This window comes from Anser anser, assembly GCF_964211835.1.
Source record: "Anser anser genome assembly, chromosome: 15".
NCBI classification, from domain to species: domain Eukaryota; kingdom Metazoa; phylum Chordata; class Aves; order Anseriformes; family Anatidae; genus Anser; species Anser anser.
In genome coordinates, this window is record NC_139736.1 from 12,097,649 (window position 1) to 12,118,539 (window position 20,891).

Consider the following 20,891-nt stretch of genomic DNA (forward strand, 5'->3'; position numbering starts at 1 on the left):
CTCACGACTGAGGAAACGGCCTCCAAGAGCCAAATTTATTGCCTGAGTTACATCGCTGCAGCTCCACAGACTTCAACACCACATTCAGGTAAGGGCAGACTGTAGCTTAGAAAGATGACTTGATCTGCCAAGGTTATGGGACAATCAATAAATAAGCCAGCACTGAAAACCAGGCTCCTGTTGCTCCTATCACTAGAACAAACACTAATTTTGTCAATTTGGAATAAAGACATATTATGGCAATATTTTTTGAGGTCAGTAAATGTCCTAATTGTGAGTTCTTAGGCAGAAGTTAGATCACTCACTAAAAGGTAAGGTTTGTATTATTTGAGAGATGCAAAATGACTGAACCAATTTCTAAGTGAAGGTCCACTGGCAAGGGAAAAAAAAAAAATCAGGAAAATTTCATATTACACTTCACATTGCTAATTATTGATGATAAATGTTCTTCCCTCTTGAACTTATTTACTCTGGAAACCTATTGAGACCAAACTTAATCATCCTGGAAACTATCACATAGCAGGACCTGGACTTTTTCACTCAAGTAAATCCTTGAAATAGTTCCACATTCTTGCAATTTACATTACAAATCCTATGTTTCAGATAAAACTTCACTTTTTACTGCATTGACATAAGGAGATGAGAGATCAAAGATGGGCAGAGATGAATGAATTTCCTCTTTCATGAGATTGTTCAGAAAACATCTGCCTGCAAACAAACTGTGAAGCATAACTTTTATGTCCTTACCCAATTTTAGCTTTCATGAACTCTCCCTTTGATCCTGAGAGTTAACCCTCCTCTTGTTTTTTTTCACTACCATATAAAAATGCACATATTGCAATATTCAATTCACAGGGGCAACTAATGAGGAAGTTCTGCTGACGCTTGACTCAAAAGAAGCAAAATCTGGTTTGTTAGCTTTCTGCAAAATCTCAAGGGGTTGTTGTTCCTTTCTGTTCTTCAGCTAGAATTCTAATTAATTAAAAGTTTAGAAAAAAGATAATCCCCAAATTTTAATTGCATTCACATTTTGCAGGTACACTAAACCAAGGAAACCCAAGAAGGCAAACATGGACCACACTTTGATGATTAGTGATATTAACGAGGATTTCAAACAGAGGTTTTTTCACGAGTGAATGTCACAATCTGATAGATACATCACAAAGAATTAGTCCAAACACAGAGCCACCTCCACAGCACACAACGTGGCAGACTAACTGTTGAGGACAAAAATGATCCTCCAGTTTTGCAAGGCAAACCAGCACCCGTGCAACACGAGGCAGCCAGGTAGTCCCACGAACCAGTGAGACTACTCACCAGCACACAAGCATTTTCCCAGGTAGAATCCTCTAACCGAGCTTGTTAGCGAACCAACTTTTCATCATCAATCCCACTGTGCTGGGACAACTGCTTCATCTGCAGCTAGCCTGAAGGGGCTTGGATGCCAGTAAAATGAAGCCTCCCTCTGCCCACTGCAGCTGCACAGCATGTTTAGTGAGCGACTGTTTTCGCCTCTCAGCACTACAGGTAAAATTTACAAGGTAAAGGAACATTTCACTGAGGTTAGGTTCTCCATTTCATTGGTGTTCTTTTCAAGTTATCATTATCCCACTTTTTCTAACATCATCTGTTGACTCAGTCGTCTATCCCATGTCCCTGTGGCTTGTAAGTGCACATTTATACAAGTAGCAGCCAGCGCTTCATTTTTCTGCCAATACAACTAGTTTAGAAATCCCACTTACTTCCACTCTTAAGCAGGTGTTGTTCCTCTTCCTTCAGCCTGTTCTGCATAAGACGCAGCATGTTTGCTGCTTCCTGTAACAGGTGAAAACAAACGAATCAGAAAAGCTGCCACATTGCCCAGTCAAGTAGCTAATTGGATGGTCCTGTAACAGTTAAGAGCACTCAAAAGCAGAATGAAAAAGGAAAATTTCAGCACGGGAAATACTTCATGAAAAAAAAAAAAAGGTCTTAACTGAAGCTTGGGAACTCCTACTTACTTTGCCCATGAGATCAGGATATAAAGCATATACCCACATAAAACAGTGCACTGAAAATCAACCATACATCCCTGCCAGCTGAAACTTCACTTATTGCAGTGAAAATGAGTTCACTTGTTTTCGTCCCACAGAACATTACTGCCATTACAGAACAGAACGGACTTTCTTTGGAAAGTGGTTTTTGGTTGTTGTTTTTTTTTTTTTTTTTCCAACCAATACTTCATTAACCACCAGAAGTGGTTTGTGAAATGAGTGTAGCTTTATAATACATACATCAAACCAGGACAAATTCACACATTTCCATGCATGCAAACAAAATGGGAAGAAAAAGCGCAAACAATGAGCTGGAAGAAGTATAGCCATATACTATATAATACTAGTATACTATGCTATTGTATAGTACTACTGATAGTATTTGGGTGCAGAGGAGAACCGTGATAACAAGACTGCACAAGGTGGATCATTGATTTTCTTTTTTAAGTATAGCAGATTAAAATATGCTGAGAAACACTACTGTACTGACAGTATAACAGAGTTCTGACAAAGGCAGTTAAGAGCAAATGAAAAGGGTAAGTAGAACAGTGGTTGCTGTGCTGGGGAAAAGCAGCAATCACAACCCTCACCCCATTCAAATGAATGCCAGCGATAAAAGGAATATTACAACAACGCCTACAAGGACCTAAAAAAAAACCCACACTTAAGTCTTGCAGTATCAACTGAGCAAGAAATGTGACAGCTCAGAAGGGAAGAAGTAGGCTGACGGGAGCTGGGCAGCAGCAGTTAAAACAGACATTTTCATTCCAGCATAATGGATTGGTAAGAAAACATGCCTGCCTCTGTAGACAGTAACAGATGGGAGTAATTTTAATCCTCTGGTATACATGCATTTGCTGAGCATTGCACACCAGATAGACTAAAGGAACTGTCTGATTGCTAAACACAACAGCGCAATTCTAGGAGGTCTTTTGCTGAGTTCATGAAGTTCTCCATCCAGTTAGGACTAAAATCTACTGAAGTTACCAAGGGATTTTAGAAATTAAGGGTTAGTATTCCAATAGCAGTATCAGACAGAAAAATATATTTTTAATTACATCTAGCTTAAACTAGGATAACATCAATGGTGAAAAGCAAACTAAACATGACAGAGTAGGTAAGACATAAAACATACAACCACATCAAGATAGAACCTATAATATTAAACAGATGGCAAACAACTGATGGAAGGATTTAGCCGCTCACTTTACTAGCTCTAGTTTTTTCTACAATTGCACTCAAGCAAGACAAGTAGATGGGAACGCTAATTAACTGTAGATTGAGCTGCAATTTCTCTGAGCCTTTGATTTTCTACGCAGAACTTGTATACAATAAAAAAATAAACAGACAACTGCTGCTTTGACACGGTCAAATCTGCACATTAAGTGCATGTGCAGAAAGGAACCAGTGGATCAACTGAAATACCTGTGGGACAGAGGGGAAAAAAGAAGATCATCTGAAAAGAGCTGAATGGTAGGAAAGATTTTTACTCTCAGATGGAACCGTGTATCCTTACATACAGTAACAGCGTGGTAGCTTGAGAAAGAAAAATCTTCTCCCACCAACCTCTTGGAAACCTACCAGGTCCTACCAGTACACGAGGAAGCTGCTGGAGATGAAGGCCTGGCTTGCACAAGACATTGCATCTTGGGATAAGCATTCCTGTCTATGGAGTTGAAAGTCACGCTGAAAAAGCTTGCAGAGAAATTGCTTCCAGGCAGTAAGCTGAAGTCATTTAAATTCTGCTTTTGCCCTTAGTATTTGAAATAAGTAGTGAATAGCATTTTTCTTAATTGGTTGCTTGAGTTTGGAAGTTGGGTTAAAGGACTGGCTGGGTAAATGGTCAAAATTTATGTCTAATCACGTATTGAGTATAATTAATGAGCAAGGTCAGCGATGACATAGGGATCAGCAGCTGCATTAGCGCACAGCACACATGCAGCCATCTCTATGTGCTCATATAACCTTATAAGTTGTTTCTAGGGCAAAGATCCTGGTTTCTGTATGGTTGTGCTTGAGCAACCATAGTTTTGAATGCAACAGAAGTGGGAGACCACAGACAAGGGAACGGGCCAAAACCTGGACTGGCTGGGGAAACCAGTCACATACACTGCCGTGTCTGGTACTGACACAAGCTGCCAGCACAGGTGACTGGAGGAGTTTCAACTAACACAGCCGAAGTCGCTCAGGAGGATGCCTGTGACTCCCAACACCACCTCTCAGACAACGACATTCATCCTGACAGCCTTCTGAGCAAGACTTACCCCATTTCAAAGATCCCAGTAAAGCTCTCTTACAAACAATTGCAACCGGCTGCTGTAGTTCATATCATGTGCTATAATTAAAGCATCACCAGCAAAGAGCTTTGAGTTTGTCTGAATCTTAGGAGAAGAAGCTGTAGGAAAAGAGAAGTTGCCAGATCCCAAAATCCCCAGGTTAGTTCTTTGGGTAATTACAGTCCTGCTTGCCCAGATCTCATTCTCCCATGAGAGACGAGGAGCAGATTGCATAAAGCCAGTTAGCTGGGGAAGCTGTGCCAGACCAACACAAAACCTGGGTGAAAACCAGGAGAAACCCAGGTCCATTGCCTTTTGGCAGACAAACCACATTTATTTAGTTTTCATATACTAAAGCAATGTGAATTTTTTTCCTTACACACTTAGCTCTCTTTTCCCGACATTCTCCTGGAGGACGAATTGTGACCGCCCCCCCACTTCCATCCCCCCCAAGCACCACCACACCTCTCCGTCCTGAGCCGTCGTGACATGGGGTGGGCAGTGAAGCAGAGCCCCGGACCGTACAAGGCTTCAGGGCAGATGGGAGCAGAAACCCCACAGTGCCCGATCAGTTCCTGCTTTGGGGTGACCCAGGAGGCCCCACTGTAATCACCCTGATAACACAGAGCACATTCACTGCCTCATTCAAATTTCTTAATTATAAGCTGACCGGGCTGCCTCAGCCTCTCTCCAGTGAGCCAGACGCATCCATAATACCCTAATAGCTACTGCTTGGCGAGGCTGAGCATGCTCCGGGTCTCAGCTGTTGCAAAGCAGCTGGAGAACAGGCACCTTTCACCATCTGTACAGTGCCTGGAGGAAGGAAATGACAAGCGCAAGAGGCATCTCCGTACTGCCATGGCAGCTCACATGGGTGTATGGGCAAGACACAAAATACCAACGCCTGAGGTGTAAACCTGGTTGTTTTAACAGGAGGATGAGAACAAGAAAGGGGCAAAAGGCTCCTTGGGAATTGTCACGGTGTCCATGGGGAAAGCCCGTAGGCACAGAGAAATATTCCCCCTTATAATGAAAGCATCCTGACCAGAATTTTCCATGTGCCTGTCCAGGTGCTGAGCACCGGTGGGTGCGCAGGCACTCAGCGCTGGGCCACTTGGGCTCACAAACCTGCCTGGCAATGTACGAAAGGTTCTGGGAAGAAACCAAACAATTCCTGCTCGGAGATGGAAAGATGCCTGCCATTGCAAGGAGTGTTACACAAAAGGCAATCGTGCAGAAGCCATGCTACCTAGAAATCAAAACTACTGGTGATGGATATGTATTCTGCACGAAGAAGCTAATTCCACCTGCAAGAACAAGGAAGGGAAAAGGCAAAAAATATTTTAATAACCTGTTTTGTGGAGGTTCAGAACATTTTAATTACCCTGTTTAAGAAACTGTTCTTCTTTATTAGCTCTTTCTGTAAGGAACAAGTGACCAGGAGACAGAGGAGCGTAACTAAGGATTAAAGGCAAGATGGAGGGGTGCTGAGGACGACACGGTGCAGTAAGCGGGCCAGTAAATCTCACCTGCCTCCTCTCACTCTGTGCTGCTGGCAACGATACAATGAGCTCCCCAGAGCAGCAACACGTCCACACACTGATGGCAAACCAGCACAGCTCAGTCCCATTTAGAAGGTTAGAAGGGTAACCGCTGCAATGATTACCACCTTCCACACTCCTCTGTGTTAGCAAAGCCTTCTTAAAGACGGATGAATGTGAAAACGAATGTGGACTTGAAGAAAAATACCCAGAGGGTTCTAGCTACCAGTGTTTCCTTTGGTGTCCATAGCACATCCCCTTTCCAAGACTTCCCTCTGCAATAGTGGGTCCCAATATTTTCTGGTCACTGCCTCAGCTGCTACCTGCTTTTCCCACCTTTTCTCCCAGCCAGCCATAAGACCTAAAGATGGTCACTGAAGGTATAGAAACTGATTTAAACAAGCCTTTCCCCACCCCAGCAAACATTTACAATACTTGCTGTGTCCTTGGGATGAAGGGCACAAACGAAGGGATCCGTCAGCCGTCTGAATCTCAACCCCCGTGGCTGCTGCAGCCTACGCAGTACACATGGCAAAGGCCAACAGGGAGGTAGAAAAAGAAAGGACATTTCCCAGATATCATGGGGACAAATTCATAAACCTGGAAAACATTTTTAAAATACATCTATTCACGGACCATTGAAATAATAATAGACATAATCATTGCCTAATAGTGTAATTCCATGTATCTGTTAAGACTGCTGAAGGCAATCCAAATTCAATCAAATAAGCAGCCTTGCCTGGCCCGCACCCTCAGCCACTTGCTCCTTCACTCCTCCTCTGGTGCAACAATTTGTACAGCTACACAAAAGAAACCCAGGTGAAAACTACTAATCCATCAAAATAAAATTAAACCAGACAAATTCTCCAGCGCAGTTCAGCATGATGCTGCACAAAGTCTCAACTTGCACATGGAGGACGGGGCATTGCCGTTGCAGGAAAAACCGTGAGGGTAAGAAGAGGGAGCAGTGTTGCTTTCAGCTTCAGTGCTGATTCCCGTGCTTAAAATATAAGAGAAGTGGAGTCTAAGAAAATGATTTGACCATACAGCTGAGACTTCTCCCCCTTTCCTGTAGCCTCTTTCTTGTGCTGGCAGCAGCATCTCAGCTGACCTCGTAGCGAGCCAGCACAGAGCTCACTGGCAGAAAAAAAAATGTTGATTTTTCTACGGTTTAGATTTCTGAATAGCTTCAAGCATGGTCAGATAAACGCTGCAGTCAGCCCAAGGGAGCTGTTGAGACTGTACAACACCATCCCTTTCAACAACAGCCCATCACTGCATCAATTTAGCTGTGCTGCCAGGCTACATCCTACAAAAGCTTACCAAAAACTGCAGCAAAACAAATTTGTTTCAAAAGGGCAGCCTCAAACCATTTGGAACCAGGACAGCATCATTATGTGCTGGCTGTAGTACTTCTGAACAAGCAAGATCTTCAAAGGAGAAGGCAGAAGCAGTAGCCATTTACGTATTTAGAAAGTGAATTATATTTACCATGATTCAGGTTTTTTTGTCACATTCTCACTTAAAAGAATCTGAAGGAGACATGTTAAAGTAGTGAAAAAATGCAACAGCTTCATTTGTTTTTAACGCCGAAAACTTAAATCATGTCAACTTTTGAACAGCTGCATCAGTGGTAGCTTCAGTTTCCCTCTGTCTCCCTGCTGCTTTCAGTGCCTGCAGTCACCAGGCTGTATTTTCTGCCCCCACTGGGCTCCACCTTCGCCCCAAACACCGCTCCCCAAACTTCACGTTATCTAACAGAAGTGACTTACACCAGCTTGGTGAAAACAAGACCGTGCTAATCAGAGATGGCTTCCAGTTTTATGCTGGCCACTTCTGTGAGCTTTTTCGTGCTTATTTCTTCAAAACTGTCCAATTCAGCACCAACGTTACCCATCCCTCCAGCAGGCCAAACGCTATTGCGAGACAGGCGTACGTTCTTCACAGAACGGGGACTGAAGGAGCACAATACAGATACCCTGCATCTGCATCTACTTTAACTGGCAAAGGAAATGGCTTTACCTCTCACATCGGGCTATGAAAGCCTTTGAAAAACAGCAAAGAGACAAAACATGTCTGTTTGGCAGAATATTTTACTGCAATCTAACTTATTACCCTACAGACAAGTAAAACGTCATCTACAATTCCCTACAGCAGAGAGAGCGGGAGTTGGCTTTGAAAATCCTTTTGCAGAAAGCTACATGAAAGCAAATCCCAAGAAATGCTTTTTCATTTATCAGTTTCTTATTTAATATGAATTATAATTTCTCTGAGAGGCATTGCTAAAAAACATGCCATTACAACCACTTGCAAACTATATACATAGCTATGAGCAGGGCCTGGGTGCGGGGCAGATTGTTTGGGTTTGTTTTTTTTCTGGTTGTTTTTAAACAGACCGATATGCCACCATGCAGAATATCCTCCAGCAGCTGACCCCCAGATCACACAAGCTCTGCCACCAGCTCATTGTTTGACTGAGGGAAGTGATCCATGATTTGAATAAGCCACATGATTTCTTGACAGCCAGTCCCTTATGATATAACTAATGCTGCTGAGCATTGTTTTAAACAATAAAATTGAGTTGCTGAAATCATGTAACTGAAGACAACCCCATGTCCCTTCAGAATGAAAAGTGGCAAATCTAGGCTCAAGAAATTAAAACCAAAAATGATGCAGTATTTAATCATTTAAGGCTTTTTTAAAAAAAAAAGTTAACGTCAAAATTTTGTTGGGAAAGGCCTGGAGAAAATGTCAGCGGGATTTTGAATACCAAAAGTATGTGCCCTGGAGCCAGCTGGCAGACAATATGGTTACCACTAAGCAGAAAGACAAAGGAAAGAAATGAAGAAAATAAGAAGGGGTAAGTGTGAAAGAATGACAAGACAACAACTGGAGATAGCTGACTTTTTGTTCAGATGCTAACATTTCAATTTTTGCCTTCATTATTTCTTCTGCTCTCAGACACCCTCCAAATCCCAGAAATCTCTCAACATCTCTCTCTATGTATAACCTTTTCATCTTAGTAAGAGAAAATAATGTTTCTTTTTTTTTTTTCCTGGCCATTTGCTAGAGCATCCTGGTAATCCTCCTGCTCTGTAGTACACTTGAAGCGAAGCGATTTGAAGATGAATTGAGCCACCTCATCTTCACCTTGCCTGTTAATCTCAGCAGCTGTTTCTTGCTTTGTTGGAGAACAAAGCAGCTGAGATTAGCTCTTGCTACACTCATGCAACGGGATTTGTTTTTCATAATAGAGTGTTGCCACTCATTCAGCGGGGGTGATGAGATATAAGGACCAGGAGAAATTGCACGGTGCCTGAGCAGGGAACGTGACCGCACTCTTAGCAGGAGGAAGCCTGCTAGGTACAACAGAAACGTAGGGAACACAACACCAAGGCTGCACAGCTGAAGCTCACGACAGCATGAGGTGCCAACCTACCCAGAGCTGTTCTTTAAGAACTGAAGACAATGCTCCCTATCATGCTGAACTGCTTATAATTACCTCACCCCAAATTAATTAACCAATGTGTGGAAGCCCATCTCTAGTCCTGTACACAAACGCGCACGGCATAGAGAATGAGATTGGAGGTGTTAAGAGGTACACAGGTGCAGAGCTTTGAACCCACTGGGATTACAGAACCACGGTGAGAAAGTTTGCAGCCTCAGAGCATTGCAAGAGATGGATACAGGCACTCCAGAAAGGAAAGGCTGAGAGAGGAGGATGAGGAGGGGCTGCTCTCTCTGCAAAGGAGCGGCTTGAATGCACTGAATCGCCTTGCATTAGGCGCTGAGCCTGGTGAGAGCTTATGGTTACGGATCAGAGGACAAAGCACTGGCCTATAAATCAACACAGATCATGCTGCATAACCTAATGTTCATTTTAACCTCAAACTTTGAGCTGCTTAAGTCATGTTCTTAGCACATCATATCATTTCAGTAAAAGAAACAACAAAGAAATCAAAGGCACAGCTGGGTTTCTCTGGTTTCCCATCTCACCTGCAGTCATTGGATAAAGACTTTCACTTTCCTATAGAAGCTACCAAGTCTGAAAAGTCAACAACAACAAAAAAATACTCCTCTCCATACCACATGGTATTGCACTCGGTGAACAGCACAGAACCACAGTGGAGCTGGCTTGCAGGTCCCCGGCTCCCTGGCTGGAAGACAGACTTTGCATCTAGAGGTTGCTTTCCTTTGATGCCACCACCTCAGTACTTGTGAACTGCTATCACTGGGAGGTAGCTTCCTGATGAATGCAAAAAGCCACAACCTCCCTCCGTCCTGGCATTAAATCAAGGACAGTGCTTTGGAGATTGGGGCCTCCAACAAGCGAGTCACTGCTTCAAACACAGAACTCTGCATCAGAAAGAAAACACAACCTCGTCCTAGCAGATTCTCTGGATCACTCTAAGTTCACACTAATAGATAACTTTTACGTACGTGTATACCTCTTTACCATTTTGGCCTGAGGCATGTCTGAAAATCACCACCTCTGGCCATTTTTTATTTATTTATTTATTTTAAAAGAGAGGTCATCCTTCCAATGGATGGGCACACAACGAATGAATTGAAAATCACCAGCCCCTATTACAGGACCATCTGTCTCCTCCCTGGTCTCATTATTCCCATCTTCTCCCTCAATTTTATGTCCTGAAACAGTCATTGCCTCTCATCATTAACAGCCATTTTTACAGTAATCATTTCTATTGAAACACACATAAAGCATACTTGAGAGTATTTTATACGCTTAACTGATACTCAACAGAAATTCACCAACTGTTATCATAACACTGTCCCTACAGTGATGGTGGAAAGGGGGGAGCAGCTCATTTCTGCCAGTGCCATTATTTTAAATAATGAATTTGATTCATTGTCCTTCTTCAGAGAAAATTGTTTACCTTGAAACTATTCTTCTGTCCCAGCTAGCCATTACAAACACCCGTCGATGATATATCTATCTAGAATAATTTTTTTTGAAAAAACAGCAAATCTCACGCTACTTTACAACATGATTTGGTCTTTCCAGTCTGCTCTTTTCCTGTCTTAAACCCTGCTAGCCTCATGTTTTGCTGCTTTTTGCGGTAGAAGAAGTGTTCACAGGGAGTACTGTAATAGACACACTAAAGGTACTTGAATAAATGGGGCAGAAGAGTATTAGTCACTAAAGCTGACAGAATAATACTCATCCAAGTGAAGCACCAACTTCGTACTGAAAGGAGCTCGGCAGAATCACAAAGACGTTCACATTCATTGCTTCACAGTACATGGAGAACACTGCATCCTCCCCAAGACAAACTCCAGCGATCACATTTAGCAAAATAATTAGATCTGATAGGTCACTACCAAAGCGCACTTCCATCAACCAAAGATGCAAAAAGACTTGAAATTTTCTTGAACCGCTTATCTTTACAAGGAAACACATGATAATTAACCAAATGCCATTCATGCTATCATAAAAGGGAGAAAAAGACTAAAATGTTTTCTAATGTAATTAAATTTATCATAAAGGAAAGATAGCATAGTATTAAAATATCAGTATGAGCTCTCACGATGACCATTTTGGAGAATGTCTTTAGGAAGGCAAGCTGCTGTCAAGGATCTGTGGGAAAGTGAAGCCAGTACCAAGCTGCCCGGCTGTGCCTTTGCAGGATGTCACCTGAACAGCAGAAGGCAGAGAGAGAGAAAGCTGTGATTTACAGCCTAAACTACCTACACTAATGCTATTCCACCATAGCAGCTCTTAATGCTACCAAGCTCAGGCCACAACCTGTAAAGGACATTCAAAGAAAACACTAAACATAACAGGATGAAACATAATCCATAGGAAGCATTTTGAAATTATATTGGTTTAATGTTTCTCACATACTTCTTCCTAAAACTCCCATAGTTACTGAGCAGTTTTGACTTCAGTACTTCCAACTCACAAGCACTGCAATAACCACTTTTCGCGGAACAGATAAATTGGAATTGAAACTGAACAGCACACTTCATAAAGTGAAGTTGAGAGGTGGTGTCCTGAGACTTTCGGCGGATCGGCTACTCACCCTCTTGAATAAGCAAACTGCGCATGAAGGTCTCACCTTGAAATTAATGCTTTCCCCTCAGGAACTCAAACGGATGGGACTAAATAGAAAGAGCAAATTAGCTCAGGGTGACAAATTCCACCTTGGTAAGTGTTCACTCTTGCACTACTGGTTGGGTTTCACGACTTGCCCTATAGACTGGAGGGCCATGTTTATGCTTCGTGTAAACCTCTGCTTCCCCCTACAGCTCTCCCCTCTTGTCCTTATGAAGTAAATTGGTTATTCTCCCAGTGGCAGGTTTCTTGATGCACTGTGCATCAAGATAAAATCTTTCTGCACAGCTTACTCCACCGTCTCTGCCACATACACATTGTTTTTCATTCAAATGGTCAAACAGTGAACAGCTTGCCCAGGGAGGCCGTGCAGTCTTTGTCCTTGGAGGCTTTCAAGACCCGTATGGATAGAGTTTTGAGCAGCGCGGTCCGATGCCATAGCTGACCTTTCTTTGAGCAGTAGGTTTGGCTGGAGGCCTCACAAAGTCCTCTCCAACCAGAATTAATCTGTGAATCAGTGATCAGTGTGAAGCAGGCTTAAACGTTATTTACCTCTTTTGACCATTTTTCTATTAAAAACAAAAAACACAAACTACCCCAGATAGTCATCCCCACTGCTGTACTGAACTTCTTTTGTGCTATATATTATGATGGATGGCAATTCAAAGAATTTGACATAAGCTACCTGAAGGCTCCTGAGAAGGATGGCAGTTGAGCTCTCTATAATTTTATCTCCTTCATTACGAGCTCTGCCAGTTCTGAAGTCAACGCTGGCTCCTATGAACTTGATGCTTCAAATCCTCCTTTATTCCATGACCTTCCCTCCCCACTTTTTGAGGCTTCAGTGATCAGGATCCCTTCTTATATGCACACATGCACCCTATTTTCATTACTTCTTGGGGCAGCCAGTTTCCCCCCACATCTACGTGTGCATTTTATACAGCATGGGTCACTTTGCAGATTGATGTAAATTTTCCCTGGACTACCTCAATTCGTTCAATAATAAAGGGAAAGAGGCATCATAAATGTGGAGAAGCCTTCATAAAACACACAGATGACATTTATGCCAAATGTTTCTGCTGAACTGCTTTTCCAACACTACTCCCAGAGCACACTTTGTTGTGCCACCAGCCAGAGCCATCTCATTATTCACATAAATTGGGCCATTTGGAAACAAGGAATGGTGCAATGTCATGCTTCACAAGGATAAGTACAAGCTTGAACGCCTTTTTTCAGTTGGTTAAAGAAGCACAGGGATGCTGCCTACAGGTAAGTCTAGCATGCTTATACTAGGCTTAGTTTCCTCTTCCACATAAAGATCCAGGTTCAATAAAGCTGACTAAAGGCCTGAAGTTAAAGGCCCCAAAAGGATACAAGAAATACTCCTGAACCATCCAAGAACCACAGATCAGAGTTGAGGGAGCAGAACGTTACAGGTAATACAGCACTGGGTCGCTGAGGATTTCTGTGACCACCTACGACAGGGCATAGCTCAAGAGGATCAGGAAGAGACAGAAGAGAAAAGGGTTGGAAGGGAAGCAGCCAGAATGCATCATGAGACTGGGTGAGATCACAGGCCTCTAAATCATCCTCTAGTGCTGAGTGATAGAATCCAAACAGAACTGAGGAAAAAAAAAGGGGGGGGGGGGTAGAAATCCCAGACTAACATTTTCTGCCCAGAATTTTCCAGTTAAAACGCTTTCATACAAGCTTCAAATCAGCACTAACACTCAGGAATTCACTACTACCTGAAATTGTGTCACAGGGGATGCAGAGGATGGACTTTACCCTGCGACTCAAATGTAGTCATCATCAGATTTAGAGCAAGTTTACCATCACAACGGCTCCTCTCTATTTTTCCAATTCGCTTTTGTGGAAGACGTGAATTATAATGACTCAATAACAGCTCATTGAGCATTCCCTCCATGTATTACATTTTTATTGTACTAGCTTACAAGCTATATTGGTTAGATGTATGATTTATTTGAATTAATGTATAATTCCGCAATGTAAACCTGAGGTCAGTTTGCACTGTGTGAAGAAATTATCATCCAAATTAGTATTGATTGGAAGTTAGTAGTCACAGCTGTATCTTGTTTACCACCATCAAGCAGTCACTGTCCCATCACCGCTAAAATCTAACAGCAGAATTATCCTCTCCCTGTGTCACAGGTAGCACAAACCTTTAAGCATTCCAAGGGGAGCCAGGATCACTTGCTATTTTCAAGGATAGCATTTATTATATTACAGGGTGGTAATTCTTGTTGAACTCAATGGTTCCAGGAATTGACAACAGAATCTGCTTTCATCTTGAGATCAATTAGTTCCAGTACAGCCCATGTTTCTTACAGCAAAGAATCTCTTCTACAGGTGGCTGACACGCACTTCAGTTTATTTTTTCATTCCCACCAGTCAAGCTTCAAATTAAGAGGCAGCACCAGCAAGCCTCTGTCTTAACAGCACTGTTGTTAGAACCCTAGCACAGGACTTAGAGACCTAGGTTTTACAACTTCTCCTGCCTGACAATATTTGAGCTCCTAGTTCCTGCTCACCAAGACAGTGCTCTAGCTACAACGCCAGAAGACAGAGATAACAGAGATAAGGCCTTTTTTTTTTTTTTAATTTCTCATTGTGATGAGCTAGAGAAGAATAAAGTAGACAAGACTTATGACGCAGACAAATCTCTGTTGAAAGGAATAGCAAACACTATTTCTAGGACTGTTCACATACATCAGGCTATTCTTTAACACAAAATAAGTAATAATTTCTGGGCAACCACTGATCTACAAAAACATCAGGTTTCACCTTACACATTATTCTCTACTTTTCAGTAATTCTGTGTTCTTCACCACATAAGCTCTTACCTCATTTCAGGGTAGCTTCATTCCAGCCTAGTGTGCAGATTAAGAAACAGACACTGTTGATTTAAATCTCCTTGTGCTGAGAAGAAACTCAGATGTAGGATGCGCTATATGATACTCTTGTTTCTTGTTAAAAGATGGCCACCACCAGGTATTTCAAGCAAATGCAAACTGCCAAAGGGATTTAGACCCTGCTTAACAGGCTGACCTCTCAAAGATGCAACAGAGCTTGAGCAAGAGAAAGGCACACAGCTTCACAGCTCAACGGATTTAAAAAAGAAGGCCCTCGGAGAATCTAGTGGCCTTAAAATGGAGGTTCCCGTTGATTTCAGGACTACATTGTGCTCGATACAAGGCCAAGTGAGAATGAATATGGAATCCTGGCAATACAAATATGACCCATAGTCCCTGGGCAGAAAGATGCCCTGGCATTTCTTACCTTTCCTTAATCCCAATGCTTGATCCTCTTGGAATGCTTCTGAACTGGTACAGCTCCCAATTTAGGGTGCTGGTATCCATCTCAACACCAGAACCAACTTCTGTGAACCCCAACAGCATTCTGGAGCATTCACAGGATGAAGGGAAGGACTCTGGGAGGTGCCGTATCTCCTACCACCAGCCCGTGTGCTAGGTGGGTGTCTGACACAAGGCTTCTTGTTCTGTTCATACTTGCACAGTCTTTCATTTTCATATATTTCACATAACTAGAAATTGTTTCTACACAGCTGGAAATCTGAGAATTACTCTACTATTTAACATTATATAAAAAACAACCTGTTTTTCACATTGAGATTATGCATGTTTGTGTGAATCAAAATGCCAGTGTTTCATAGCTACCTGCCTCTGCTGCTCACATCATTTTAACATTACCTACTTATGTCATTTGGTGCAAATCAGTTGCAAAATGTCAGTCCCAAAATAACTGTTATTTGGGCTTTTTCTTTCAACCAATTCCTGGGCTTGTAACCACTTATTAAAAGGTTTCTTGTAATGATTTTTTTTTATTTGTGTTGATCTTGGGGGGGGGGGGGGGGAGGCTGGAACAAAAAGAAACTTGATCCACTTGATCAGTGTTGCTTCAAGTGATTTATAATTGTTTTCTGCTTTGTCTTCTACTTAGCTAGATTTCCGTTATATAAGTCATTCATGTAAAATACTTGTGAATATTCAGAAGCGTAACTCAGGCATACAGGGAAGACAGAAAGACCACCACGTGAACAATCCTCTTATCCTATTTTCTTGCCAAATAAGATCAGATAAGAGAATACTTAAAAACTGAAAGGCAGTGCATTCTGAACACACAAAAGACACCATTATCCTCTAATGTTTCTTCAGGAATGGGGTCACTGCAGAAGAAATTCAGCAAGACAACCCAAGAACTTAAGAGGCTGCACAGTCTCTGATCTCTAGCAGCATTCGTGGATTTCCAAGCTAAGCTATCACTGCAAGCTGTTACAACTCGTGCTTTATGGAAACAATTGCTGGCATGACAGAGAAGTTACCTGCGAATTACTACGGTGCAGTACTTAGTGGACACTGTCCCCATCTTCCTTCCCCAGCTGCAGAGCATTTCATATCTAACAGGATGACAGCGGGTTTGCAGCAGCAGCAAAGAACTAGCCTGGAGCAGCCTATGCAGGGGGTTCGTATCCAGCGCAGCACCAAGCCCAGATGCACAAGGATCCTCTCCACCTCTTACTGCTGAGGAGTTCGTGGGCTGCTGAGGGCAGAATATGAACATTGTTGTTGTTCAGAAAAAAACCTCTAAGTGATGAACCTGTACTGAGTAGCTCCTTCCAAAAACTGACAGCGGTAACAAGCGCAAGACGATTTAGCAGCCACTCTGGGAAGTCATCTTCAGTCCTGCCACCCCCTCAATTCTTTTAATGAATCCCACTTCAGGTTGTGTCAGAATTTGATGTGAGAGCAGAGATGACCTGCATTCCTGCATCATTCTCCTCTTACCAAGCCCCAGCAGTCTTGGCTTTCTTCTCTATCGCCAGATGCGTATTGGCCTATTCAAAAACCTCTCTGCTTTCCCACGTATCCCTAGCTCACTGAAACATTTTAAATCTCATCTTGGCTCCCTTTTTAATTTAGCAAGTGGAGTGAAAACAAAGTTCTCAATACAGAGTTTCAGTTCTATACTTGTACCTCCTGAGCCACCAGAAAACAGTTAGGGCTTCTCAAATATCACAGTTTTATTCTTCCGAAGCCAAACTAGGGGTTATCGTGCAGTAGATACAGTGAGTTTTAAGTGGTATTGTTAGGGTTTTAATCAACTGTTGTTTGATCTCTGAGTCTGCAAAAAGTTCTAGAGTCTGTCGAATAAAAGGAACACAAAGCCTTGAGTCAAATGACCCCAAATCCAGGAGACAAACGCAAGCTAGTTTGCCCATATGGCACATCACATGTCCAGAGAACAGTAACAAATACGTGGACCTTTGAGCACTGAGAAACATATGTCTCAATTGTTTTCATTTCCCAAAAAGTTTATGCTAAGGTTTTTAAGGTGAGACAGTGTCAATAAAGCACCAGGAGCACACAACCACTTCAGGGCAGTTCGAGGTACCTCTGAGACTCCAGCTCCAGTTGCCATGGTATTGGTAGGGGATTGCAGATTTTTGCTTCAGTGGAAAGAACGTGTGCAGCAAAAGCTCCTTGTAACCTCCATCTTTTCTAGCTTGCTCTTCACATGCCCTCCCACCTTTTCTTTGTCTCCACCATCTTCTCCTACTGTTTGACCGTAATTTCTCAGGCCAGCAGTTTCCTATGTCTTTTCCTCCCAATGCTCCATTGCCCTCCTTCTCTGCCTATGCGATCCCTTCCTCCTCTTCTGTTTTTTTCCACATTTCTCCATTATCGGATTTCTGTGACTCAGCCCACCATCACTGTTGTACTTGTAGACTGGACTAAATGCCAGAACAGAAGCAATCAACAATTAAGATGCCCGTGCTTACTTTTACATCTGATATTCAATATAATTTAGCTATGCTGTACCAGGAGTGCTCTCCTGATACCTATAAAAATGTTTCCAAACAGTCATAATTCAAGTGCACATTAGCTAGAAGATTAAAGACTGTAACCAAACGCTTTTCATATTAACCTTCTGTCTGGCTATTTCAGTAAGCAGACATTGCAATGGGAATGTCTAGATTTAATATTTCAAAGGGATAGTGCAAGGCAAAAGACAAAAAGCAAAACAGCAGAACCAAAGATTATCTTGGAGAGCAGCAGAACTCAGATATCCCTGATACGTACATGTTCAGAATAAAGCACCTGCTTCAGGTATGGAGCTCTGATAGGAAAGCGTTAGGTAAATGAAGACAGGATTTTATCTGGGTAGGGTGGGTTACGAAGAGAAAGTCACGATGCAGTTTGTTTTTTTCCCTTGCTTAACCTTTCATCATAATGGACTGCTTATTGAAAGTAATATCAGAATGGTGAAAAGAAAAATGGTTTAAGCAATCCCAAACCAAAGATAATGACAGAGTAGCTTAGAACATCTTTTTCCATGTCCACCACTCCATGGCATTTCTTAGTCGAGATTTCACAGTACCATCATAAAAGCAGTCTTAAAACACATCAGTAGGAAGTAGCTGAAGAAAATACTCCAAGCATGCCCTCTGCAAAGCGCAAAAGAAACATAAGTATATTCTGTCTAGAAAAAAGGCCAGCAAATGCTAAAGGATATTGCCATGTTATTCTGGCATTACACAAACTAGTTTCAAAAATGCCTTTCTAACTGTATTAGCCTGTGCTGTCCTTTAAAGGACAGGCATCTATTACAGTCCAAAAATTCAGCCCCCAGTCTGAAAACCCCTGAAACTTTGAATTTTACAGCAGTCAAAGTTCTAATAACTTTAATGGCTAAACATCAGAACCAATTTTGTCTTAAAAATAGGATGAAAATTAATGAAGAGCATCGACTCTTTTTACATAGTAGAAAAATAAGAACAAATCTGTCAGAAGACACGGCACATAAATCCCTGCTTCTGTGCGGACATGCAAGAAGATGGATTAGTGCCATGAGCAGCACAAGAGAACGGAAACAGAATAAAAGAGGTGACTGAAAAATGAAAAAATGGCTAAGGAAACCACAAAGACAAAATACCCTTATTTAAATTCCTTGGATCCAATAATAAATAGTGCATGACAGTTTGTCAATAAATGTGAGAAACTCACTCAAAAGAGGAGTCATGTAAGGACTTCTGACATTTCCACAAACGAGAGTTGATAACAGACAAATAATTTCGTATTTTTCATACATTTCAAAGGGTTTCCACATCAAACAGCCAGGCACTCTGCAGGTGGTAATTTCATCATCAATTAACTGTTCAGTTCTGCCAATTCTTTAAGTTGAGACTCAATAGCAAGCCTTCAAGTTCCTTTTAACACCGACGGATATTTCTCAGTCCGGTGCTTGGCAGGAGACTACCGCCAATTGTCCTCCAAACGCTGCTCCCTGTTATCACAGTCACCGGGTGGCAAGTAAAATAGGAACGGGAAGCTCGAGGCCGTGGCGGCGCGAGCTCCGGAGCGCAGCTCTCCGAGCAGCCACACACCTCCCGCTTGAAAGAACAAACCCAAAAAATCCACACAAACAACCAGCACCGCGGTTTGGAAAGGCTGGAGTGCTTCCACTGCTCAATGTCACTTAATTAAATCTGTGTGCTTGGGTACAATCTTTAAATCACTTTTCTAATTAGGAAATGCACTCTGGCCTATGTCATTAGCCCTGCTACGTCAGCAGGCTACCAAACGGCTTTGAGTCTAAGCACGCTAGAGATTAGTCTCGTTATTCAGCAACAGTCTCTCAATCAGAACAAAAATTCCTCTTTAAGACATGCAAGCAGTCAAGGAAAGTGATCCAGGAAACAGCCCTCAGTACTGAACAGCACACAGAGTGCTGGATTAATCTAATTACGTTGCTGTTGCTTTTCCTAGCAAGCTATTTAACAAAATACACTGCAACGATAAAAGAGTTGACTCTCACTTCTACCACACAAGATAATTAAGATTTGTTTGGTGGAACAAAAGACAAATCACAGTTAAAATCAACACAATTTTCAGTATTTTTGACAGTTCAAGAGACTGCATATTAAAATGGATTAAATGCAATTATCCCAGTTATTTTTCCTCTGTTGATTCTAAAAGTGATACAGAGATGATAAACTCTAAGACGGCATTCAGCATCAGCTTGGAGCAAATTCCTTTTTTCAAGCATGTAAGAAAACCACCCCCTGTTTTGCTTCACCAACACATACCAAAGGTGAAGAAACACTACCTGAAAAGCAGACCAAGAAGTCAGAATAATGCCCTGGTGTTCCAGCTTGGTGAGAGACTAACACAAAATGGATTAAACACCGCACTCTTAAAAATAAAAATACCCTCCCACCAGTTTGGAGCTACGAGAGTGCCAGCAAGTCTCTTGGCCTAGTCAGGACCCAGATTCTTCATTCTCTTTCAGTTACCAAGTCCTGGAGCCTGATTTCAAGCACTGACATCTCATGACTTCATATACTAGCTTGGACTCCAGCACTCCTGAGAATCTGGCTGTAAAAGACACGCACAACCTCTTCTTTTACCAAAGCAACAGCTTCTGCAACAAAGCAGTCATCGCTGCTTGAGTCGCTGGATTGCTGCCCACAAAGGGACGTTTAGAGCCTCACTCTTTAAACATTCTAAGTATTTTAGATACTCTAGTTTTCTGTTCTTCATACCCATGCTCTTTTCCTCAGTCTGAACAAAAACTGTCAAAGGTACCTTTTTTTCCTCCCTTGTTGTTTGTCTTTTTTGTTTTGTGGTTTGTTTGTGTTTTGTTTTTTTTTTTGGGGGGGGGGGGGGGGGGAGGAATGGGACAGTATTCTCAAACATTGCCTCAGGAAAAGATTTAACAGACTTTAACCTATGGGAAGTGAAATGAAATGGTCTCAGGGTCTTTTCAGGGCTTAGCTCAAGCTATGGAACTAGACAGGTAAACTGCTGATTTAAGCTAACACAATGCATTTTACAGATGGTTTAAGCAAGGTAACTAGATCGCTTGAGATCATTGTTAGGAACACTCAACCATGGCAAGAGCACATTCCAAGTGCAGAAGACTT

The 20,891-nt window shown here is 42.2% G+C and overlaps 1 protein-coding gene across 18 annotated transcripts in view; it reads right to left on the reverse strand.

Moving 5' to 3' along the window:
- Window positions 1–20,891, reverse strand: part of CLUAP1 (clusterin associated protein 1) — a 75,211-nt gene that overhangs the window by 23,197 nt on the left and 31,123 nt on the right. For 16 of the 18 annotated variants that reach the window (XM_083800946.1, XM_083800951.1, XM_083800936.1 and 13 more), the window contains one exon: window positions 1,743–1,815. In XM_083800946.1, the coding sequence (XP_083657072.1) occupies window positions 1,743–1,815 (73 nt within the window). Of the gene's footprint in view, window positions 1–1,742; window positions 1,816–16,289; window positions 16,508–20,891 lie in introns of all 18 variants that reach the window. The other 2 variants (XR_014572895.1, XR_014572896.1) reach the window with 1 other exon arrangement.